This window comes from Girardinichthys multiradiatus, chromosome 2, assembly GCF_021462225.1.
Source record: "Girardinichthys multiradiatus isolate DD_20200921_A chromosome 2, DD_fGirMul_XY1, whole genome shotgun sequence".
Lineage (NCBI taxonomy): Eukaryota > Metazoa > Chordata > Actinopteri > Cyprinodontiformes > Goodeidae > Girardinichthys > Girardinichthys multiradiatus.
In genome coordinates, this window is record NC_061795.1 from 18,270,459 (window position 1) to 18,296,272 (window position 25,814).

At 41.2% G+C, this 25,814-nt stretch overlaps 1 protein-coding gene across 2 annotated transcripts in view; it reads left to right on the forward strand.

The window, feature by feature from the left end:
- The window catches only part of plxnb2b (plexin b2b), a 179,969-nt gene that overhangs the window by 136,739 nt on the left and 17,416 nt on the right, over nt 1-25,814 (forward strand). For both annotated transcript variants that reach the window (XM_047387797.1, XM_047387788.1), the window contains exons 16-27: nt 144-255; nt 1,814-1,950; nt 2,343-2,525; nt 4,435-4,528; nt 6,631-6,828; nt 7,921-8,100; nt 14,723-14,859; nt 15,039-15,139; nt 15,484-15,713; nt 18,635-18,816; nt 22,120-22,186; nt 25,214-25,360. In XM_047387797.1, the coding sequence (XP_047243753.1) occupies nt 144-255; nt 1,814-1,950; nt 2,343-2,525; nt 4,435-4,528; nt 6,631-6,828; nt 7,921-8,100; nt 14,723-14,859; nt 15,039-15,139; nt 15,484-15,713; nt 18,635-18,816; nt 22,120-22,186; nt 25,214-25,360 (1,768 nt within the window). The remainder of the gene's footprint in view (nt 1-143; nt 256-1,813; nt 1,951-2,342; nt 2,526-4,434; nt 4,529-6,630; nt 6,829-7,920; nt 8,101-14,722; nt 14,860-15,038; nt 15,140-15,483; nt 15,714-18,634; nt 18,817-22,119; nt 22,187-25,213; nt 25,361-25,814) is intronic.

Below are 25,814 nucleotides of genomic sequence, written 5' to 3' on the forward strand. Positions count from 1 at the left end.
TTCTTTCTGCTTTTTTTTCCCTGATGTAATGCAGTCCTCATTTTTATAGTTACTGAACACATGAAACTGAACTATGATGTCGAGTGACCATCTTAAAACGGGGATTTTCTCATGTTGTAACTTTTCTCATTGGTTTTGTGCAGTGTGGTGTGTGAGATTGGACCTGTAGACCCTAATAAAATTCCCTGGGGTCCAGTGGAGGTAGAGGTGAATGGGGGAAAGAGAGGAACGTCCCTCATGGTCTTCACCTACAGAGTAAGTACACAACTTTACTCTGTTGATCAACTAGAATTAAGTCTTAAATCTTTTATTTGAGAAGGGGGAGTATTCAAAAGCTTTAATGTTATCATTACTTTCGGTTGCCATACTTTTATTTTTGACTACTCAAAAGCTCACATCAGCATACAGTGCCTTGCAAAAGTATTAACACCCGTATTTTGTTAAGTTATCCACGGATCTAAATGTATTTTTTGGGGGGTTTTGTGAAAAAGCAACTCAAAGTAAAGTCGAAGTAAAATTATACATTGGTTTAAATGTTTAAAAAAATCTAAGCCTGCTATGTATTTATTTCCAGTTTTTTGGGCTATGTTTGCATATCTAGTGACTGAAATTTAGTCAAATTTTCTTTGCAGTATACCTCAAGCTCAGTCAACGTGGATGTAGAGCATTTGTGAAAAATCAGTTTTCAAGGCTTGGCACAGATTCCTAATTGGATTGAATTCTGGACTTTGACTGGACTATTTTAAATGATTAGGTTTTCTTCCAGTATTGCCATGTTTATAGCCAAGGGTTCCCATCAACTCAAGCCCAACCTGCTGAAAAAGCATCCACACAGCATGATTCTGCTGCCACTATGTTTTACCAGGGTGTATTCAGGGTGATGTGCAGTGCTAATTTCCACCATGCATAACATTTTGCATGTAAAAAGGTTATATATTGGTTCCTGCTGAACAGAGCATCATCTTCTGCTTGTTTGTTTCAAACTTTGAACAAGACTAATGGCTGTTTAAATAAAAAAGCTGCTAACACTATCTTTTTTCATGCCATTCTTCATAAAGGCCAGATTTAGGGAGTGTACAGTGCTGCCACAGAGTAACCGGGGGAACACCCCTTAATAAAACTGGGTTTTCTTTATGGACGTGAGAGTAAAGGGGGTTATTACAAATGCATGCCGCACTTTTTGGGGGGATATTTATAAAGAATGTTTGAAACTATGTATTCTTTTACTTCCATTTCATATTTATGTGCTACTTTGTGTTGGTTTTCCACATAACAATTCCCCAGAATGCATTGAAATTAATGGATGAAATTTGCCAAAATGAGAAAAGGTTAAAGGAATGTGAACACTTTAGCAAGTCACTGTATATTCCTTAAAACTTAGATATGTACTTTTTTGTTTAAATTCTGTAAATAAGAGTGTGTTTACTGTTCATTTCTGAAATGCTACACAGTAGTTCTGTTACAGTAGATTTTAGTTTTTTTTTCCAAGTGTAAAAAATCAAAATGGATACTTTTTAACTGGCCTTTCATATCACCGTCTTTTCCCCACAAGGGAATTGCTTCCACCTAATGCGGCATATAGAGGCAGACGTGGAGCTTATATGAGTTTGTAGCAGATTGCTTTGATAATGTTGTTGGTGGTTGTTCGAGGAGCCTGAGAGGAAGCATGCAAGTTTGTGGCACAACACTTATCTGTGTGTGTGGCTCCCGTGGTTGTATGAGGTTATGAGTTGACGCTTGTGTGTGTTTTTCAGTCCTTGCAAGATAGAAATGTGCATTTATTGTGCCTTTTTTTTTTTTTTTTTTTAACCAGGACCCAATTCCAGATGGTGTGCAGCCTTCTAAAGGGCCTAAAGCAGGGGGCACGCTCATTACAATAACTGGGAGGTTTTTGGACACCGGGAGCAAAGAGGATGTCCAGGTTAACATTGGAGGCATGGACTGTGCTGTGTAAGGATTGCATTTAGATTATCACTCATGCCACTAGGCTTTTAGATTAAATGGTCTACTACTATCCAAACCTTAAGTCCATAGATATGCTTTTCCATACATAATGTAAAAATTTTATTGACCTTAGCAGTAAAAATGTATGCAAGAAAGATAATTTTTTCCATTCACAGTTTCACTCTTGTGGCTGGTAATGTTCCTTCAAAATCCACAACAATAGTTCAGGGAGAGCTAAGAGAAAAATAACGAGCAGGAGAGAGGTACCAGAGCTAGGATGTAACTAACTGTCAAGTAGCTGCCATGTTGGCTTGCACTGCAGAGCGACCTTTCGCATCCTCCTGCCTCCCACCCACCCTTCAGACAGCATGTACTGAGCTTTGTCCTTGTCTTGGCAGGGAGCACTTTGGAACAGCTATTATCTGCAGGACAGGTGAATATCGATTGGAGAAGGTGCCTTCTGACCATCTCCCCGTCAGAATTCAGTATGGAAAAGGAACCACAAAAAGCGTCTCAAGTGCCTTCCAGTACTTGGAAAACCCAATTGTGCTGGACCATCAGCCTAGAGGAAGTTTCATCTGGTCAGTTCAACAAAAGCTTGCACCTTTGGTCCCAGTGCAATATGATCTGGTTCTGTTTGATGTACATATTATGTTTTTGTGTGCTTTTCAGTCTGGATAGAATTTCATAGAAAATTGATTAAGTTTTGTAGGTATTTTCAGCCATTTATTGCTCATGAGAGTGGCTTACACAACTCTTCTGTTGCAGAGATTCGTAAAGAAGTTTTTTTTTTTTAAAGGACTCGTATAGACTCGGAGACAAGTTGTAGTGTTTTTGACATGAGTCCTTATACAACCACCATCTTCACTGTATTTTCTGGGAATTGTTTTGTGGTAGACCAACACAAAGTAGTGTTTCAAATTTGTTTTACAAGTAAAGAGCTTCATCCGTTTCCCAAAAGCTATGACCAACTCCCAAGTCCCCAATAATGTATTAAATAGTGCTTCATTAGGTGTTCAAATCTTCTGATATTGTTTTAAATTACACATATTTTGACTGTAATTAATAATTGGTGACCTGTGAAGAAAGATTTCACAGCATCTTCCTTCCTTATGCACTTCATCTGTTGGTCAATTATATAAACTCCCAATAAAGTACACTGAAGTTTGTGGTTGTGTTGTGACAAAATGTAACAAAGTTCAAAGGTTATGGGGTTTGTCCCTGACCCATGATTTTGTTTTACAGAATCACAGGAAAAATATGAGAAAGCACATAAATTATGTGTTTTTAAACGCCACAGTTTTAGAAGCAGTTACACCTCCCCAAGAAGCAGATGCAGCATCTGAAATCAAACCTCAAACTGGAGTACAACCCTGAAAAAAGTCACATTGGGAAACTAAATCAGTTCCATTTTATAGCTGATGACATGTTCGTGTCAAAGGAATCAAAGGGGTCCAAGTGCTACATGTCCAGCCTGAGGGCTTGTCTTCAAGCAGATCGGTGGGAAAGAAATCATCTCAGGACAATATCAACTAACATTTCAGATAATTAAAGGACACACTGCTATAATCGGACTGGCCAAACACACACAAGTTGCATTCAGCACTGTGTACCTGTCAGAGACAGCCTTAAACATCTTGTAACTATAAACCGACTATTACAGACATCAGCCCTGACATCAATTTCCTTGAAAGGCAGACACACCTCAGGTTGTTGACTGTTGTTTTTAAGGATAGAAATTGTTCTGGAAAGGAGTTTTAGGTTATACATTTTACAAATTGCTATTTGTCTAAGAGGTAAACTTACCCATTTTTCCTAACCCTTTTTGTTAGCACTTTGCTGATTTCAAAAAGATAACTTGCCTTTCAACGCAGTTTCATCGTCCCCAGACAAACAAGCATAAACAGTAACAATATTTGTTTTCACTTAGCCAGTAAAAATGTCTGTACCTGCTGGAACACAATACACATTTTTATGAATAAATACATCCAAATGGTGAATATCGTCTACATTATCTTACAACCAAAATCAATACGTTTGCACTTCGCCCCAAGCAGTCCTCTGTACCAACTGAAGGCCTCTCTGTATAGTGTTGTCTTGTTTTGAAGGTTTTAGGAGATGCAATTTACTGGCCCTAACAGTCATCATCCTGCCAGAGCTGCTGATGTCTAAATCTCTGCAATGGAAGTGATGTAGAAAATATAATGAAGACCATTAAAGTCAGGGAGAAAAAAACAAGCGAACAAGACTCATACTGATTGCACCTTTTGAACTTTGGGAAGTAAAACAGAGTTTTGAAAGCAGAAAAAATACTTTTTAAAATGTCTTGCGTTTTGTGTAATAATCTGTTATTTCCTTAAACAGTTTCTGTTTTTCCTCCAATATCTGAATACCTGTTTTCTATAATTCACTCTTTTTTATGTATGTTAAATCTGGACTCTGTGTGACTGAGAATTCACATGCCTAATTTCTGTTTGACTTGTGTTTTAGTGGTGGGAGGAACATTGTGGTAACCGGCTCCGGTTTTGACCTAATCCAGACCGCTATGATTAAGGTCCAGGGAGACAACTCATCATACGTCGAGGTCTGTATTATATTTCTTCGCTACTATTTCTCTTCTTCAATCTGATCTGTCACCGAACATTTGCCTTTTCCACAATCTTTGTCATCAGCAGCACTGTTTAGTCCATTCACTGCCGATTAATTCAAACATTACTCTTGTTGGCATATTTCCATTCCTCCTTTCATCCACCACTTAGAGGGACTCTATAAATTCTTAACACCTGTTAAATTCAAGGTAACAGACAATGTTTTAATCTTACTCAAAAAGTAACTATGCTCCTTGAACGCCTTAATTAGATGGATCTGACTCTGCCAGGAAACTCCAGCCAGAAGGTTTTCACACAGCTTGCTGCCATTGACCCATCTGTGTACTGGTCAACACTGCTCTATAGTAATTTAGTCATTTTATTAATTTTATTTAAAGACCTAAATGTAATACCAGATTTAAAGTTTCACAGGATTATACAGCTGTGCTCAGCTTTACCATTTTGTTTGTGGGCCAAGATCCTGGGCAGAGATTGAAAAATACTTCTGGCTAGCACAGACTAGCACTGGATGTAGAGTGGTATCTCAAAGGCTTTGACTGTTCTATTTAATAAGCTCCTCTTGGTTCAAGTCCATCCAACTAAGCTCAAATATGCACACTCATTATGGCTCCTGGCATGTGGTAAACCATGTTTATTTGTAGGTCAGGTTAGTGGTTAGCCATCAAGTGTTTTTCTTTTTTTTTTTATTGAGCCGTAGTTCTTATTTTAAAACACAGACCTCTGAAGTCAGCATATCAGTTGTTTATGGTGGATATGCTTATACCACTCAGACTAAGAGATAGAGACATATCCTCCTAAGCAGCTACTTTAAGGACTAAATTAATTAATATAATGGAGAGTCGCTCATATTAAAGTAGAATAGTTGTTGTGGTTGACTATGATTGCCTGATTAAAAATAATATGATGTTAAAATATTAGGATGATATTGTAGTGTTGTATTAGGCCAGATGATCTTGGGCAAGATTTTGCTAAAACCTTAACATTTGAGAACTTAATGGTGCAAATGTATTTATTGGTAAAATCTAAACATTACATATAGTCCTGTTCCAAAATAATTCCAGTGTGGTAAAAATGTGAGTCAAGCTCTGATTTCATGTAAAACACAAATCAATGGGAAACCTGCAAATCAAAATACCTTGAAAAATGTAACAGGTTTGTGTTCTCAGTCTCCAGAAAGTGAGGAAAGGGAAAATATTAGGCTGTTCAAAAAATAATAATAATGACTGCATATCTCTATACAAAACTAAAATATGCTTGAAGATTTAGCTTTCCTGTGAATCACTGAACTAACATTTAGTTGTAAAGTGTTTCTGAGAACTGTTCCAGGATAATTGGAGTACCTCTCAAAATTCCTCAGTATTTCTTGGTTTTGCCTCAGAAATGGCATGATTGAAGTCACCCCAGTCTGACAAACTGTCTGTGGCCCCTAGACGTAACAAAAAAACTTTCTTGCATGTCTTCCTGGTTTGGGTTTCTATTTTAAAGCATTTGTATATACATTAAAGCTTTTTAGTGGGGGAAAAAGGATTGTTTTGATAAACAATTTTACATACGAGTTCCGATGAAAGGGCTATTGGCTATTTACAATAAAAAGTACAAAGAAAAGGCTGTATATTCATTTGTTTTTATGAAATTAAGTGGAGAAATGTAGTTTTAAGGCAAACAACTTGAATTATGGCACACCTGCTTTCTGCTGTAAAAATAAACTGAGTTTAGCTGTTGTTTTCAGTCTGTTATCAAAGCAATCAGTGACTGACAGAAAGTAAAGAAAACATAGGAAAAGAAGTTTAATAAAGCATTGAAGTGCTGGTGGAGGAGTGACTGATTCGTGACTCATCAGAGGCAGCTGCTGTTCTCTGATTTAAAAGCAATGCATAATTGTATCCCCTTTATTGTACAAAAACAGGTTTTTCTCACAGCAAACAAAAGCGTTTCAACACCCACTATTTGGTTTTGAATCTCTAATCCCAGTCAATAGCTTTCTATGCTAATTAACTGTTATGTTTTCATTTGTGTCCTGTCTTCTTCATTTATTTTGTTCATGTCTTTCTCAAAACCTCACACTGATACGACTCAGCATGCCCACGAGAAGAACGACACACTCATCCAGTTTCAGTCTCCAGCAGTCAGCAGCTCCCTGAGCCAGAACGTCAGAACCTACATCCAGCTGGACAACTGGATGAAGGAGCTGAAGCCCTTCGACTACCATCCCAACCCAAGCTTCAACGAGCTGAAGAAGAAAGTCATCACCGAGACCAGCATCATCATTGTCACCGTGAGCACACACTGCGTTCATGCCAGCAAACCCTTTTGTTCAAAGGAATTCCGACAAATTGTGTCATTATCTACATGAGGATTAAAATGAAAAGAAAAAAATGCTGAATTGCAGTCCTAACACATTTACATTAGTTGGCAGCTCATGTCCTGTTCAGTTCTGTTGCGTGTAGAAATTATGCAAATAACAATGCACTTGTTATCGTTTAGTGTTGATTTAAAATGATAAATGCACATTGGTGTCAGCAGACATGCATCATTTTAAATGTATGAGAACAGGTTAAAAAACAGAGGTCTTGGCTCTTTTGTGTTATACTGTAGGACATTAGAAAATCTAAATACAAATGGCTGGACATAAGGGAACATGAGTTTTGTTTTATGTGGTCCTGAACAATAATGAGATACACCTGATGCTTTAAATTTACCTCATGATTAAAATTAAACCATGGGTAACTTGGTTTAACATACTTCCTCATATTTTGTTCTAATTTTAAAATGTTTTGTTTTAAACTCTTAACTAGGCGGTTTAAATGAGGCTTCAAGACCTTATCTTCTTAAAAATGAATAAAAAAACCCTTCTTGTACATATAATGAGATATTGATTAATACTGCATATTGTTTCATATTGCATTGTCTTACTCAACTAATAATTATGAAAAAGCTTTGAAACATTTTGCGGATTAACATTTAGATTAAATCAGTGAGCTCAGATCAGAGTAAATAGAGACGTTTTCAGTTTTTAGACGCGGTCCACTTATACCTGGCTTTTTTTTTAATTATAGGAAGTTTGACTTAATGACTCTGCTGCAGACTCTTAAGTGATTTGATTTGACAGAAATGTAATGTTGATTTTCTTAAGTTGGCGATACCTTGTTATTACGCTTCCAGCAGCCACAATCTTAGTAATTTAAATTATTTTTAATTACTTTTCAATCCTTAAATGGCAAGGAGAGCTTACACTTTTCACCCATTTCTAATTAGAAAGCCTAGAATAATGCTCATTACGTGATTCATCTAATATTGGTAATTTCTTTTTCCTCCTATGCGGTTCAGTCACGACACTTTGAGCATTGCTGTTGCTCTTCTCCTGCAGGGTCGAGGATTCTCCAGAGCTATGACCGCCAAAGAAGCCCAAGCATTTGTGGGCGACGTTCAGTGTCAAGTCAACATACTTCAGGACGAGAAGCTGTTCCTGGACCCACCTTCCACCCCACCCCGCGCCCGCTCCAGACGGCAACGCCGAGACACCAGTCCTGAGCTGCTGGATCTAATGGTAAGAGCCAGATAAAGACAATTAGTTGAAAGATGGAAGACAAGTTCAGGATAAAGTAGTACTGCCGTTATATTCTTGATATAGCATGTAAAGTATTACAGAGCTTCAACAATTCCCATTCAAAGTAACACATAAGTCACTGCGTACAGCCAATATGAATAAAAATCTAAATTTGTAAATATATAAATAGAACAATCCAAATTGGTTTTTAAAAGTAATACATTAAATATGGCCTAAAGAGTTATTGTAATATTGCTAAAACTATTGGAATGAATAAAGGTAAATATCCAAAGTCTTGTTTGGAGATCAAATAAGCAAAAAAGGCATAAGCGATTTTTAATTGTATTATTATTGATTATACTTTTGGTATAATTACCATATAATAAGCATATTTATTGTATGAATGTCACACTGGCTGTCTGTGCAAACTCTTAGTCTTTGTAACTACAACTATGGGATGAAAACAGAGGCATTTAAGTGGGGACTTTCCTTGGCAGTGGAGTGGGAGTGTAATAGGAATATGACAAGAAAATCTAACGTACATGTTCCTCAAATCAGCACCAATGAACCTTATTTGAGTAAATGTTCTTTGCTGAACTCCAGACCCATATACAGACTTGCAGATGAGAACAGTTATTCATTTTGAATATTGGCTGTAGTTCTCTAGGCATGTCCTCTATACATCTTGAGACATTTCTTTTTCTTTTCTCCGGCTGAAGAATTTATCTGTAGCTATGGGCCCCTATAATTACATTTAATTACATCCAACCCACAACTGTGATGAATAGAGTAATCTCTCCCATGGGTAATACCTAAAAGTGAGCAATTGTTTCATATCTGTGGCTGTTCTGTACTGTATAATTAAGTAACATGACTGGACTATCAATAGTCCAAGATGTGTGCAGGAAAAAAAGGGGGAGTATATATGGATCAGGCATAACATAATGACCATTGACAGGTGAGTTTGCACTGATGGTCATCTCTTAAAAGTGGCACCAGTTACTGAGTGGGACATTTTAGGGAGCAAGTGAACATTTTGTTCCCGAAGTTGATTTGTTGTAAATTGGAGAAATGAACAAGGGTAAGGATTAGAGCGACTAAGTGAGGCGAAGACTGGCCCGCGTTGTCTGATGCAACTGATGTGATACTATTGCTCAAAGACCTGAAGCAACCTCTGAAGCCCAACAGGCCTCCCGATGGGCCCACTAGGCCACGCTCCTTTTTGGCGGTATATAAAACTAGGTTAAACTCCACCAATTTTTTTCGTTCTTAAATATATCACAAGAAGAGGCTTTAATCTTCACAAAACAATTCACAAATATTTTACACAAATATCTTTTCGTTTTACTGCAACTTTAACAGAGGCATTGACATTTTAAGGTCCCTCAGACATTGCTGACTCTGTAAACAAAACTGTACAAAAAGCACCTTTCTCTTTGCAGCACCCCCACATGTCTCATATCATAACAAACTAGACACTTACATTTCTATCAAGGCATAACTTGTCTTTCTAGCACCTTCTCTGGTGATGTAATGTGCTTGCACATTACAGTCTGCTGATTGCTGGCTGCTATCTTCCGCGCTACTCCGTTAGCTCCCAGATATGCTTGCAACTGTACATTTTGATGATACACAGGGTAAATGTCATAACCAAAAGCTATGTCATATTCTGGAAAAACTCCTACAATGGAAATCAGCACTTTCATTTGAGCAGATCCCCTTTTATTTTCTTTTATGAGGTAAAAAAACACATTTGGGCAAGTTTTGGCTCCCTTTGCGTAACTAAAACTTTTGTGGGACATATATGCTTCAACTTATTCAGTCCAAACTTGGCTGCAGTTATAGTGAAGATGTGGATGATGTGTACTATGTTCATTTAGAAAAAACTTTTGGCGAGGCTCAAAAATTTAAATTTTTTCTTTGTTTAACCACAAATAAATCAGACATAGTAACAATTACAATAGTGGTTCCACTTTTATGTCTTACCTTTACACAGGTACAAAATGTTTGCATGTAGGCCTTATAACTGTGGAGCTATACTTTAGTTATTTAAGGTATGTGATTTCAGGCGGAAATTGCTTTAAAACCCCTTACGGCTTAACAGGTTAATATTTGTGTGTCAAAAGATACTTTCCAAAAAGACAAACTGTGCACCACAGTTTCTGGTGCAGTATAGACACAGAGCTGTCAGGAGGGCCCATGCTGACCCATGTCGACTCCAGAATTTGCCAACAATGCAGATAGGTATCAGAACCTGACCATAGAGCAAAGGAAAAGAGTGACTTAAATTGCTAAGGCTTGTTTCATGACACGTGAATAGCCATGTGCATGTGCGTCTCATACGTTTTACCAAGGGAGCACATGGCACCAGGATGCATTTTAAAAAGAAGGCAAGCCAGTGGAAGCAGTATGACAGTTTGAACAGTTTTCTGCTAGATAAACCTTGGGTCTTGCAGTCCGTGTGGATATTCCTTTGACTCTCTGCACCCTTTAATAGAATTATTCAATAATGACTACATGATAATGTGCCATGTACTAAGAAAAACCTGCTCAGGAATGATTTGAGGAGCACAACAAGTTTTATATGTTGTCATGGCCCTTAAGTTCCCCAGATAATGAACTTATCGCGCATCAATGGGATTTTCTGGACAAACAAGTCAGATTTAAGTAGGGCCCATCTCGTAGCTTAAAGGATCTGCTGCTGACATCTTTGTGCCAAATACCCCACCACCCCTTCAGGGATTTAGTAGATTAACTGCATTGATGGGTCTGGGCTGTTTTGACAGCAAACGGAGACCAACACACTATTAAGTGGTCGTAATGTTATGCCTAATCATTTCATGTGTAAACATTTGTCCACTTTAGGAGGGAACAGCGACGGCTTCACACCAGCAATGCTGCATGTCTGAGTCTGATTGTCTGTACTTTGGCTGATATGGACTTAGTATTTTCTCACATTTTGTGGCATTTATTGTGCTAATGATAAAAGTAACAATAAAATGTCTTTATGACAAAATATCACTGCTTAAAACCAGAGCCCCATAAACACAATTGCTGCTCTAAAAGTAAAACCTACAATAGTTACATTAAATAGTGACGCAGTACAACCAAACAGCACACAATAATTATGTTTAATAATATAGTCAAATATATTGATATTCATTGATGATCTTGATGTACTCGTACTCGTCGTACTCGTCGTCTTCCGCTTTATCCGTGACCGTGTCGCGGGGGCAGCAGACTCTGCAGAGACGCCCAGACGTCACTCTCCCCGACACCTCCTCCAGCTCCTCCGGGGGGAGCCCAAGGCGTTCCCAGGCCAGCCGAGAGACATAGTCCCTCCAGCGTGTCCTGGGCCGTGTCCTGGGCTTCCTCCCAGTGGGCGTGCCTGGAACACCTCCCAAGGAAGGCGTCCAGGAGGCATCGGCCATAGATGCCCGAGCAACCTGAACTGGCTCCTCTCAATGTGGAGGAGCAGAGGCTCTACTCCGAGCCCCTCCCGGATGACGGAGCTCCTCACCCTATCTCTAAGGGAGTGCCCAGCCACCCTACGGAGGAAGCTCATTTCAGCCGCTTGTATCTGGGATCTCATTCTTTCGGTCATGACCCAAAATTCATGGCCATAGGTGAGGGTAGGAACGTAGACCGACCGGTAAATCGAGAGCTTCGCTTTTCGGCTCAGCTCTCTCTTCACCACAACAGACCGGCACAGCGCCCCCATTACTGCAGCAGCCGCACCGATCCGTCTGTCAATTTCCCGCTCATTTCTTCCCCCACAAGACCCCGAGATACTTAAACTCCTCCACTTGAGCCAGGAACTCCCCTCCAACCTGAAGAGGACAAGCCACCCTTTTCCGGTTGAGAAACCATGGCCTCGGACTTGGAGGAGCTGATCTTCATCCCAGCCGCTTCACACTCGGCTGCGAACCGCCCCAGCGCATGCTGTAGGTCTTGGCTAGAGGGGGCCAGCAGGACCACATCATCTACAAAAAGAAGAGACAAAATCCACTGGTCCCCAAACCAGACCCCCTCCGGCCCTTGGCTGCACCTAGAAATCCTGTCCATGAAAGTTGTGAACAAGACCGGTGATAAAGGGCAGCCCAACATGCACCAGGAACAGGTCCGACTTAGTGCCGGCAATGCGAACCAAACTCCTGCTCCACTTGTACAGGGACCGGATGGCCCCTAATAAAGGGCCCCCTATTCCATACTCCTGGAGCACCCCCTACAGGGCATCACAAGGGACACAGTCAAATGCTTTCTCCAGGTCCACAAAACACATGTGGACTGGTTGGGCAAACTCCCTTGAATCCTCGAGCACCCTGTAGAGGGTATAGAGCTGGTCCAGTGTTCCACGGCCGGGACGAAAACCGCACTGCTCCTCCTGAAGCCGAGGTTCGACTATTGGCCGGACTCTCTTCTCCAATACCCTGGCGTAGGCCTTACCAAGGAGGCCTTCTTATGAAGGGGGACCACCACCCCAGTCTGCCAGTCCAGAGGCACTGTCCCCGACCGCCACGCAATGTTGAAGAGGCGTGTCAACCATGACAGCCCCACAACATCCAGAGACTTGAGGTACTCAGGGCAGATCTCATCCTCCCCCGAAGCCCTGCCAACGCGGAGCTTTTTAACGACCTCGGTGACTTCAGCCTGGATGATGAAAGAGTCCAACCCCGAGTCCCCAGCCTCTGTTTCCACCAGGGAATGCGGGATGGCAGGATTGAGGAGATCCTCGAAATACTCCTTCCACCGCCCGATAATGTCCCCAGTCGAGCTCAGCAGTCTCCCACTCCCACTGTAAACAGTGTTGGCGAAACACTGATTCCCCCTCCTGAGGCGGCGGACGGTTTGCCAGAATCGCTTCGAGGCCAACCGGTAGTCCTTCTCCATGGCCTCACCGAACTGCTCCCAGGCACGAGTTTTTGGTTCTGCCACCTCCCGGGCCGCGGCACGCTTGGCCTCACGGTACCAGTCAGCTGCCTCAGGGGTCCCACAAGCCAACAACAGCCGATAGGACCTCTTCTTCAGCTTGACAGTGTCCCTTACTGCCGGTGTCCACCACCGGGTTCGGGGATTGCCGACAGGCATCGCAGACCTTACGGTCGCAGCTACGGGCGGCAGCATCAACAATAGATGCAGAGAACATGGTCCACTCGGACTCTATGTCTCCAGCATCCCTCGAAAACTGCTCAAAGCTCTCCCGGAGGTGAGAGTTGAATACATCCCTGGCCAAGGGCTCCACCAGACATTCCCAGCAGACCCTCACTATGCGCTTGGGCCTGCCAAGTCCGTCTGGCTTTCTCCTCCTCCAGCTGTTCTAACTCATCACCAGGTGGTGATCAGTGGACAGCTCAGCCCCTCTCTTCACCCGAGTGTTCAAAACATGCAGCCGAAGGTCTGATGATACGACAACAAAGTCGATCATTGACCTCCTGCCTAGGGTGTCCTGGTGCCAAGTGCACTGATGGACACCCTTATGTTTGAACATGGTGTTGATTATGGACAATCCATTACTAGCACAGAAGTCCAATAACAAAACACCACTCGGATTCAGATCGGGGAAGCCATTCCTCCCGATCACACCTCTCCAGGTGTCACTGTCGTTTCCCACGTGGGCGTTGAGCGTGAGCAACAAGCAAACCACCCAGTCCGCCGCCTCTCCCCATGGGCCACTCCAGAGTAGAAGAGAGTCCAGCCCCTCTCGAGGAGATGGGTTCCAGAGCCCACGCTGTGCGTGGAGGTGAGCCCGACTATTTCTCAGGCTCCTTCCCCCCCCAGCGAGGTGACATTTCACGTCCCTAGAGCCAGCCTAAGCATCCCGACATCGGGCCGCCGAGGTCTCCGCCTTCGTCTGCCGCACAATCCTCTTTACACCGGTCCCTCACGGTTCCCCCTGCAGGTGGTGGGCCCACTGGGGGATGGCCTCGCGTCTCTCGTTCAGGCTTGGCCCGGCCAGGTCCCGCGAGGAGCAACCCAGCCACCAGGCACTCTCCGACGAGTCCCGACCCCAGGCCTGGCTCCAGGGTGGGACCCCGGCCCTGCCGAACCGGGCGACGTCACGTGCCTCGATTTAGTAGTCGTCATGAGGGGTTCCTGATCTTAATGTACTAATGGTAAAGAAAACAGTTAACAATCCCAGCCATGTCCTCAGTTTTTGGGGTTCAAAACATCATCAATTAGAGATGATTATTTTAATAATAAATCACAGCTCTCACGATGATATTTTGTTTCTCTGTTGCAATAAATAGTGTGATGATTGTTTATCCTCAGTCTGTACTACATACCCCCGGTACAGAGTGTTCATGATTAATACAAACACCAGTTATGTGTAATTGCAATTAATTTTAGGAAGGATTAAAATGACATTATTGTCATCACAATCATAGAAGATAATACATTTTAATTTGTTTATATTTTAATAACATACATTAAGCTGTAGGTCAATAACATCCCATGTAGAACACACATGCCTTTATGCTGACGTGAAGCAGACTTAAAAATGTTTTCAGTTGAAACGTGTAGATTTACATTTATATATTTACATGTTGCCACTGACTGTCTATTGGTAAAATGTGCTCTGCTTGTATAGACTCTAAGAGTTTCCTATCGTTTTCATCCACAGATCAAGTTTGGAAAAGGGGAGTGGGTGATCGGCTCGGTGCAGTATGAAAAGAAGAATGATTTGTCGCTTTACATAATCATCCCGGCAGTTATTGTGCCTATGCTGATCATCATCATCATTTCTGTCTACTGCTACAGGTAAATTAGGCTCACTTTTTATGTACTATAATACAGTAGCTATTATTCAAACCATTTCTGATTTAAATATGTCAGAATTTAAAACAGTAGCTGTATAGCACAGTTCAGATGTTTTATTTCAGCTGATTTTCAAAGCAGTTACATATTACCCTTTTCTTTCCTTTTTGGTATCTGTTCAGGAGAAAGAGTCAACAGGCAGAAAGAGAATATGAGAAAGTTAAGCACCAGCTGGAGAACTTGGAGGAGAGCGTAAGAGACCGCTGCAAGAAGGAATTTACAGGTAACGGGAAACCAGCTGCTAATGCTCAGCAATGTTATTAATGTCTGATGAAGAGTAATGTGTGCTTCATAGCTGTGATTACATTTATTTTTTCGCGCTGTAATTAATTCAGTTCTCCAATTCAGTGTTGTTCTTTCATTAATATGGGAAGCAGTTCGGCAAGAACAGTTATAAAAAGCAATCATTTATTGTGGAATTGATTTTTTTTTTTTTTTTTCCTGGAAGGGTTTTCTGTTCTCCGTCTCTAACAACATAATTTAGACAGATCAGCAGTGCACAAAGAAAAAGGGAAAAAACAGCTTGTTAGGCAAAAATAAGGCAATTTTCTTTTTGTTGTTTTGCAGACCTAATGATTGAAATGGAAGACCACACGAACGAGTTGAGTGAAGGACGAATCCCCTTCCTGGACTACAAGACCTACACAGACAGGGTCTTCTTCCTGCCTTCTAAAGATGGAGCCAATGATGTAATGATCACCGGGAAGCTGGATATTCCAGAGGCTCGAAAGGCAACAGTGTCACAGGCTCTCAACCAGTTCTCCAACCTGTTGAACTCCAAGACATTTCTCATTAATGTAATTATACTACACATTAACTTTCAAATAGTCTGAAGGGGTTTGTTTAACACTTTAACCCAGCTAGAAGCTAGCTCTGCAAGTGGATTCCCATAAATTTTGAAAAGAGCTGTTAGGCTTTTTGGCCACCCTTCCTCCGTAGGGTGGCCGAGCACTCCCTTAGAGATAGGGTGAGGAGCTCGGCCATCTGGGAGCCGCTGCTCCTCCACATCGAGAGGAGGCAGTTGAGGTGGCTTGGGCATCTATACCGGATGCCTCCTGGACGCCTTCCTCGGGAGGTGTTCCAGGCACATCCCACCGGGAGGAGGCCCAGGGGACGGCCCGGGACACACTGGAGGGACTATGTCTCTCGGCTGGCCTGGGAACGCCTTGGGCTCCCCCGGAGGAGCTGGAGGAGGTGTCTGGGGAGAGGGACGTCTGGGCGTCTCTGCTGAGTCTGCTGCCCCCGCGACCCGGTCCCGGATAAAGCGGAAGATGACGAGATGAGACGAGGCTTTTTGTATGACAGTCTGTGCTTTTATACCGTGATGAGCATGAGAAATCATGTGCAATGGGTTACCATTCAGGAAGTTAGCCATATTCCTTTGCTCTCCACCGTGATGTATTTTCTAATCATCCCATGTTCATTCTAATGGCAACATGGTAATCTCAACCTAAGATGTGGTAAAAATTTTACTGCTCAATGTTGAGACTTTAAGTCTCTGTGAAATATAGAAGTTACACTCTTGTTGGTCTTATCCTTTATCCAGCAATTTATGATGCAGTTGCACTATCAATACACAATCTGCACCACGCATTTTATATATCTGTATTTTTGTGTTTGTATCTCTTACTCATTTTCATGAATCCGCTTGCCAGTTTTAAAAGACAGACAGTGATAATACCGCCACTGTGGCAGTACAAACTTACAGCTAGCACAACTGAAGACACACAATTATTATACAGTTGTTGATGCGCAGACAGCTCCAGGAACACTCACCATTTGTTCATGTGACAGTGCTCATTTGGAGGCTCTTTTCTCAGGATTTATTTTTTGTATTATTTAATACTATAATATCCACAACATTTTCTTTTCAATCGTGTTCTGGTTTGAAGCTTCTGAATATTGTTCACAATTCAGTGTTTGAAGTTAAGAAATATGGAAAATAGTGTAAAAGAAGGAAGTGAGCAAAAAGCAATGGAACATAGCTAAAAGTGTCTAAAGAGTGGTGGTGTTACCTGCAGAAAACCCTAAACTAGGGCATCAACGCACAACAAAATGACCTCCCAGGACAAAATGATTATTGAAAAAGTCTACAGGTTGACAGTGAGATCGAAAGGATCTGTGGAAGAAATTAGGACAAGTGTCATCTGAGAGTAGTAGTTAGGAATTTAAACTCACTCTGAGCAAGCCCAGGCTCCATAAATTTCATCTCAATGGTGAACTTGTTCTGGCAACAAAAACTGTGCTTTAACAAAGTAAAATTCTTGCAGCTTTTAGGTAGGTGTTGCAATCTATTGATATGCTTACAAGTAATGTTACTTTAAAGCCGGTACACAGGAGTTTACTGGCAGTCCCGTTTTTTCCCCTGCAACTCTGTGACAGAATGAACCCACTGTATTGGCAGGTCTTGCAGTGGTTGTGTAAAACATAGCAGAGATGAATGGAAGCAGCTGAAAGTCTCACTTTTCTACACATTCAGTCCGGATTTGACTTATGCTGATTAAGCTTTTCTTGATCAGTGAACGCCTTGAAATGTTATTTCAAGGATACAATGTCACTTAAAAGGTCACTTCAAGCTAATGCTAAAAATCTTGTGGACAGAAGGAAAGTCAAAGTACTGATACATTGCTTGTTTAGCTCAAACACATAACAAATTCAGTTGTTGCAGTTGTTCTTATTATCATGGAAGAACAGGCAAAAGAAACGTGTCCTCACCTCTCACCAATAGGTTGTTTCTTTCTTTGAACCCAATATTCCAGTTGTATAACCACAAGGCAAAAGTATTATGAACAAGAAGACTATTTTAGATGACTGTGGAGCAATCTTTCCTCTTCACCTATTTACAGTTTTTCTTCATGAATCTCACCCCACATTTCCTACATTGGAGGATCTTTGGGAAAAGTAAGCGTGCTTACCCAATCCAATGAACGGCCATACATCTAGTCAACATATTCACATTACATTTGTAATTTCTGACAAGAAAACAGAAAGTTTTCTATTTACAACAATTTGCAATTGTGTTCTGTAGTTCCAAACAACACTTCATCATCAATGCATGGTGGTACTATTAAAAAAAAAAAACAATCGAAACACTGCACATGATTTATGTTTAATTATTTCCAGATTTATTGTTTTTTTTTCTCTCTCTTGTGGATCTTTGCTTTTTTAATTGAATGTATTTTAATAGACAAATCTAGAAGTAAAAATACAAATAAGTGTTACCCTTAACAATGTTTTTTGTGTCATAAAGTAAATGCTTTTATTGTAGAAAAGATGACTACCCAAATATTGACTTGGCTTGGTACCTTCTATCTCTATTCACTTTGAAAATCCACCTTAACCCCTGTCAGTATATTGCAAGAATCTATTTTTAAGTCAGGCTACCATCCTTTACATTGAGGACTGTCATGTTTTAGATGGAGATACAGCATCAGAATAGCAGAAGACAGAGCAGAGAGGGACGTGTGAAGCCTCCTATTAATCCAATATTGGTGGCACAGAAACAGCCTCTGAGGTGTTAATTGGGATCATTTCTAAGCCACAATGTTTTACAGGGCAGAACTAAAATTACCTTGATGAGTATAATTTTCACTAGCATTAGTCATTTGATCATTTAAAAGCATGTTATGCTGGATTTGCTTCAGTGTGTTTGAGCTTCATGATGATGATTAATTCACCTCATCCTCTGCCTCTCTGTGCGATCCTGTTTTTGTTGTAGTTTATCCGTACTTTAGAGCGCAGTCATGACTTCAACGCCAGGGCAAAAGTGTACTTTGCCTCCCTGCTTACTGTGGCTCTGCATGGGAAGCTGGAATACTACACAGATATCATGAGGACATTGCTGCTGGAGTTGATGGAAGAGTACGTCCACAGTAAGAACCCCAAGCTAATGCTGCGCAGGTGAGTGCAAATCAACTTAATGCTGCTTCTCTGCAGATAATGCCATGCTTTTCATCTCAGACATTCAGTACAGCTGAGGGATCACTGGAAATATGTGACTTGGAAGCTGACTTTTTAATTTGTGGTATCAGCAGATCAAATTTTATATAACAAGTAAAATGTCTTCCATTAACAAGATTGTTTGTCTCCATATTTACTATGCAAAAGGTGAATTAATGAGTTTAATTAGTAGTAGTTCTCTGCTTCTTTGCTATCTGAATGGAATATTTACCATGTGGGGTCGGAACAATTGTTAATGGGTTTTTAATGAACTTTTGAGAAAAACTTGGAAATTTCTAGATTAGTTCAACTTTTTCACAGATCCTTAAATGTCTTTGTGCTGAGGCTCTATAAGGAGTCTCTCCATTTCCAGATTTTGGCACTGATTTTATCAGCCAGTTGAGGCAGACTGGGAATCAGATCAAGACTGTTTCATTCTGTTGCCATATTATCTGTTGAATTTTGCACTGACTACTGTAGTTCTCTGATAGAGCCAGGCTGCAGCTCAATCTATTCCAGTCCTCCTCCTTCTGTTCTTCCTTCTGTTTTTCTTTTTCCTCCATGGAGCCCAACACAGTCACTGCAGATTATTGTTGTTCATCTTTAACATCCTTAATAACATCTATAATATTATTTCTGATCAGATTAACCCTGATAAAACATAAATAAAATCTGCAAATAATGTTCAGCTTTTATCAAGCATTATACTTTAAAATCTTTAATTAGAAACTTCACTATGTATAATTGAAACAATTTGAAGGTACAAATATACACCATGCTGGCCAGATGTTTACTTTACAGATTTCATCTTTCTAACTCTTACTCTGCATTCATGACTTGTCTCCCCAGGCAGATTTTCAACCATTTACATCGTGAATAGCATCGTTAGGGATATGTTTGGATTGTCGTGCAACAACGATGCAAACATTGAGCTGAGTAGAGGGTAGGGCCAGTGACTCACGTGTCCTAATTGCCCCATTAATGACTTCAATGGCCCTGTCAGTGTGATTATTCTGACTAACAGCTTGTTACTTCCAAAAATGTTCAGAACTGAAGAAGCGTTTTGGATGAGAGGCGAAACATCTTCAAGAAACGAGAGATGTTGACTTGTCTTCTACTTAAGACATAAATGTCATGTTAACTACAATAAATCTCAAAAACAAGAATAAGGTTCACATGTGAATTTACTGTGAATTTTCTCCAGTGGTTGCAATTTTACATACAGGCTAAAATAGATGCATACACCCCTACGAATCTATGTATACATTTCTTTTCGCCAGTTATACCCTGACCCCAGGCTTTTTGTAGTCCCCAACAAGCTTCTGGTGTAATTCTAACTGGATATTGGACCACTATTCTTATTACATTTGGTAGGGTTTATCTGAATTGACATATGGACCCAGCTTTGAAGCATAGGCTTTTAACAGAGTTGAGTTCTGGGCTATTCCAGAAACAATCTTACCTCATATTGCCCATTCTGAAACCAGTTTTGTTATGTGTTTGAAATAATCGTCTTCTTAAAATGCCTGGTGGTTTCCAGATGTCAACTATTTGGGTGCTGATTTGATGTGAAGTTAAAGAATTTGGAGGTAGTTCACCTTAATTGTTCTTTCCACGTTGTGCAATAGACTAGCACCACGGGCTTAAAAACAGACCCACGGCATGATATTTCCACCATGCTTGACAGTTGGTCAATAGTTCTTAGTGCTTTTCTCCTGTTCATGACCCTCTCAGTCCCTGTCAATGTTAAATATACAGTACTGCTCCAACATCTTTAACTGATCAACTTGAGCCATTCAGGTTTTGGGGTTGCTCTTGAACATGACAAATTTTGTTTTATCTGAGACAGAAAGTTTACATCAGATGTTTAATACATGGAGGCAATTATTTGTTCCAGAAGGATGAAGTGTCTAAATACACATCAAAATGGGTTTTGGAAGACTTGCATTAAGCATCCTGAATTTCCTTCCCAAAGCCCTGACTTTAGTACAATCGACAATTTAAGGTGTTTGATTAATAGCTGGGTCTGTGCCATTAAACAAACTAATTTAAAAGAGCTTTACCATTTACTGATATGAGGAGTGGACCAATATACAACCAATTTATCTGCAACCTTCTAAAGGACATCTATTCGAATATTACTAGAAGTGTATGTCCATATTTGATCCGGTATGTATTATTTTAAAGCTGTGCAGATCAGAGAAAATCCACAATAAATACAAACCTGTGGAACATGATTCCTATGTATGAATTTCATTAAAGTTCCTGGTTGTACAATCATTCCACCCTTGGAAAAATAACATTAAAATGCATAATTAAAAACTCCAAGTTAATACGACTCATTTGCCTGTGATGATTTGAGGTAAACCCGTGACCGGCACTGTCTGACTTGCATTAAATGTAGGTAAACATTATTAAAATAACTGGTATTTCTAAGACATTCCCAAATACTGTTTTTATTTAGTAATTTTGACATTGAATGCTTAATCTCTTTCATATTTCATCCGCTTTGCTAATTAGATTAGTCTTTCAAACATTTACCTGCATTTCTGTTTGAAAAAAACCCAGAAAGCTTTGAAATTTAGCACCTTCACCACAGTCCATTTTATTTGTTTGTTTGTTTACTGTTATGATGACATCAGTGTCAAATCATCTCCTGATTACACTACAGTCACTCATCACCTCTGAGACGGGGTTATGTGATCTGAACTATCCGCTGTGCTGAGGGAGGCTGTGACTGGCTGTAAGCAGCAAGCACACATCCTAATTATTCCCCAGTGGAGAAGCTCATTATGTTGATTAGGCCGTTGTACAAACACAGACACCCCTTATACACGAGACTAATTGCGTATGCCGCAAGTTAACAGTGGGGGTCACCAGCCTGTCAAGTGACCGCTGTCACGAAATTTTGATTAAAATATCTTGATGCTGATTAGCTGTTCAGAAAACACTGAAGTGTTTCAGCATTTTCTGGAGCACATGATGGAGATGTTCCATTTTATTTATCCTTAACGTTTCTTTCAGCTGTGATGGATGTTGTTTACTTACAGTAATGGGGTATGCAGACTTAAACCTCACATAACATGCTAATAACCCACAAGCAAGTAATTCCACTTTGATCATCACTCCATCCCTATCGAGTCATTGATTCATCCGTCCATCTATCCGTCTGTCCATGTATGCATCCATGAGTAACAAATTATAACTGAAAATTTTAATTACTTTTGTTTTTTAGGTTAACTTTATGCCTCATCTGTTTTTCAGGTCAGAGACAGTGGTGGAGAGGATGCTTTGCAACTGGATGTCCATCTGCCTTTACCAGTTTTTGAAGGTAACGAGAGATTTATATTTGGCATCTCGGAGTGTATTAAATCAGTTTGATGACTGAAGATGCAAAGACAGATTAATTAGTCTTTGCATCATCAGAAAAAACTCAGTAATAAAAATCAACTTTCAGTCACTCATCTGCACCACCACAGGAGCAAAACAGCCATAAATTACCCTTGCCTGGTGTTATATGTGCAGGGGAGATGAAGAATAAATAACTACAATTTCCTTGTGTGTGCTTATTAAATGAGGCAAGGATCTGAAGTTACATCTTTTCAAGAGCTACAGTGAATATGTTTGTAATAAATATTATCCAACATCAGCAGCTAACAAGAGTAATTTCTGGGGTATAATAAATGCATGAGGGCCAATAATTGTTACAGTGATTTTGATTATAAATGAAAAATGTTCCCTCACATTATACTAAATTTAAATTGTGTTTTGCCCTCTTGTTATAATAACTCAACACAGGCGCTTTTAAAAATAAAAGACTCAGTGTTATCCACTATGGATTTTGTTACTGTAGGTTTACATTCTTGATATCTTCATCAGCACTGTACAAGGGATTAATTTTAACTTTAAATAAATCTTACATATACTCTTCAAAATAAAAGGCAAAATATTGGTTAGATAAGAATATTGCTAATAAAGAGCATACCGGAGTAACCAAATTTAAACCAGTGACAAAAACAGGATTGTTGGCCTTTCAAAATAGACCTTATAAATACTATTCCAAATAAAAGTCCATATCTTTCATGGGCTATATTGCAAATGTAGGTTTTGAATTACTAACAATAAACCAGTAATTAAAAAGTAATCATCTTATCATTCCAAGTTAAAGCTTATGTATACTCCATCCATTTATCCATTGTCTTCTGCTTATCTGAGGTTGGGTCACGGGGGCAGCAGCCTAAGCAGAGAGACCCAGACTTCCCTCTTCCCAGCCACTTGGGCCAGCTCATCCGGGGGATTGCCAAGGTGTTCCCAGGCCAGCCGAGAAACATAGTCCCTCCAGCGTGTCCTGGGTCTTCCTCTGGGCCTCCTCCTTTTGGGACGTGCCCAGAACACCTCACCAGGGAGGCGTCCAGGAGGCATCCTAACCAGATGCCCGAGCCACCTGAACTGGCTCCTCTCGACGTGGAGAAGCATCGGCTCTACTCTGAGTCCCTCCTGGATTACCGAGCTTCTCACCCTATCTCTAAGGGAGAGCCCAGACACCCTGTGGAGGAAACTCATTTCGGCCGCTTGTATCTGTGATCTCATTCTTTCAGTCATAATTCAAAGCTCATGGCCATAGATGAGGGTAGGAACGTAGATCGACCGGTAAATCGAGAGCTTCGCTTTTTGACTCAGCTCTCTCTTCACCACGACAGACCGGTACAGCGCCCGTATCACTGCTAACGCAGCACAAATCCATCTATCGATCTCCCGCTCCATTTTTCCCTCATTCGTGAACAAGACCCCAATATACTTGAACTCCTCCACTTGAAGCCGGACACCCTTATGCTTGAACATGGTGTTAGTTATGGACAATCCATGACGAGCACAGAAGTCCAATAACAAAACACCACTCGGGTTCAGAAAGGGAGGGCCATTCCTCCCAACCACACCCCTCCAGGACTCACTGTCATTGCCAACATGAGCGTTAAAGTCCCCCACCCACCCCCGTGGGCGGGGGGAGGGGGAGGGTACCCTCTCGTTCACCGGGGTGAACCCCAACGCACAGGCACCAAGATGGGGGGCAACAAGTATGCCCACCCCAGCTCAGCGCCTCTCACCAAGGGCAACTCCAGAGTGGAAGAGTGTCCAACCTCTCTCAAGGAGACTGGTTCCAGAGCCAGAGCCATGCGTCGAGGTGAGCCCGACTATTTCTAGCCGGAACCTCTCTAACTCACACACCAACTCAGCCTCCTTCCCCACCAGAGAGGTGACATTGCACATCCAAAGAGCCAGCTTCTGCAGCCGAGGATCAGACCGCCAAAGTCTCCGCCTTCGGCCGTCACCCGTACGACATTTCACCCGACCCCTTTGGCTCCTCCCACGGGGGGTGAGCCCATCTGAAGGGGGACCCACGTTTCCTCTTCGGGCTGTGCCTGGCCGGGCTCCATGGGTGAAAGCCTGGCCACCAGGCGCTTGCCAGTGTGCCCCACCTCCAGGCCTGGCTCCAGAGCTGGTCCCCGGTGACCCACGTCCAGGCGAGGGAACACTGTTTCCATCTGTGGTAATCGTCATAAGGGGTCTGTAGGTTGCGCTTTGTCTTGTCCCTCACCTAGAACCTGTTTGCCTTGGGTGACCCTACCAGGGGCTTAAAGCCCCTGATAACATAGCTCCTAGTATCATTGGGACACTCAAACTGCTCCACCACGGTAAGGTGGCAGCCCCTCCCTGCCACCATAGCAGTTTACTCTTCAAAATAAAACCCTCCATATTTTATTGGTTATAATACAAATGTATGTTTTATATGACTAATTGCATTAAACAAGTGATGAAAAATAAAATTCTTAGCCATTTTAAACCAAAGCTCATACATATTCTTCAAGGAAAGTCCTTAGTATTTCCAAGGTTAAAATGTTGCAGATGTTGGTTCTGCATTACTAATTGAACTAAACCATAGATGTAAAAAGGCTTGTTATTTTGTCAAAATAAAGCACATTCATAAGCTTTAAAGCAAAATTCTCAATCTTTTGTAGGTTAGATTGTTGCAAAAATAGATTTCACATTATTAATGGACCTAAACCATTCTTTAAAAAGTGATTGTTAGCCTTTCAAAATAAAGGCCCCAGATACTTTTCAGAATAAAACATCCATTTTCTTGTTTTAGTTATTAGTAGGTTAGGGTCCAGATTCCTAATGAGCTTAAAAGAAACCAACCAGGCATTTTCTAGTTTGATTTTAGGGTTTGCGTGGATGTTGTGAATTTCTCTTGTGAGCTGTTCATGACAACAATTAACTTCCAGGTAACAGAGAACTCCACAAATGTCTTTGTGTTTCTGTGTTTCTGTGTGTGTATGATATGATATGTGGGTACTAGGACACTGCAGGCGAGCCCTTATACAAACTGTTCCGAGCCATCAAGCACCAGATTGAAAAGGGGCCTGTGGACGCCAGAGTTAAGAAAGCCAAGTACACCCTCAACGACACAGGCCTGTTGGGTGACGATGTAGAGTACTCTGTCCTGGTGAGATGAACACACACACACGCATTTCTGCATCCATATTCAGAAACTCTGTCAGACTGCACACACACTGCTTTCTGATTACAGTGTTTTGTACATGGTGGGCTAAAGAACCATGCACATGCATGCTCTGTGGTGTTGCCATGGTAGCCATACACAGGAAGAAATCTTAGGACGACCACCCGCTTTTATGTGACATCCATTTCCAGCTGCCAGTGCTTTTAAGCCTAAAAAAAAGAAGAAAAAAGTCTCTGGCGACTCATTCCGGTACAGCAGTAAAAAACATGCAGTTTAGGTGAGCACAGTACAAGTCAGGACAAGAATGGTGTACAAGCCCCCTCGGCAACCTTTCCTCGACCTTGCCACCTGCACGTGCTCTGCATCCATTTGGGCAGCTTTCAGGAGTCAGGGAAAAGCCTGCACCTTTCATTTTAGTATTGTGTTTCCATTATGGAAG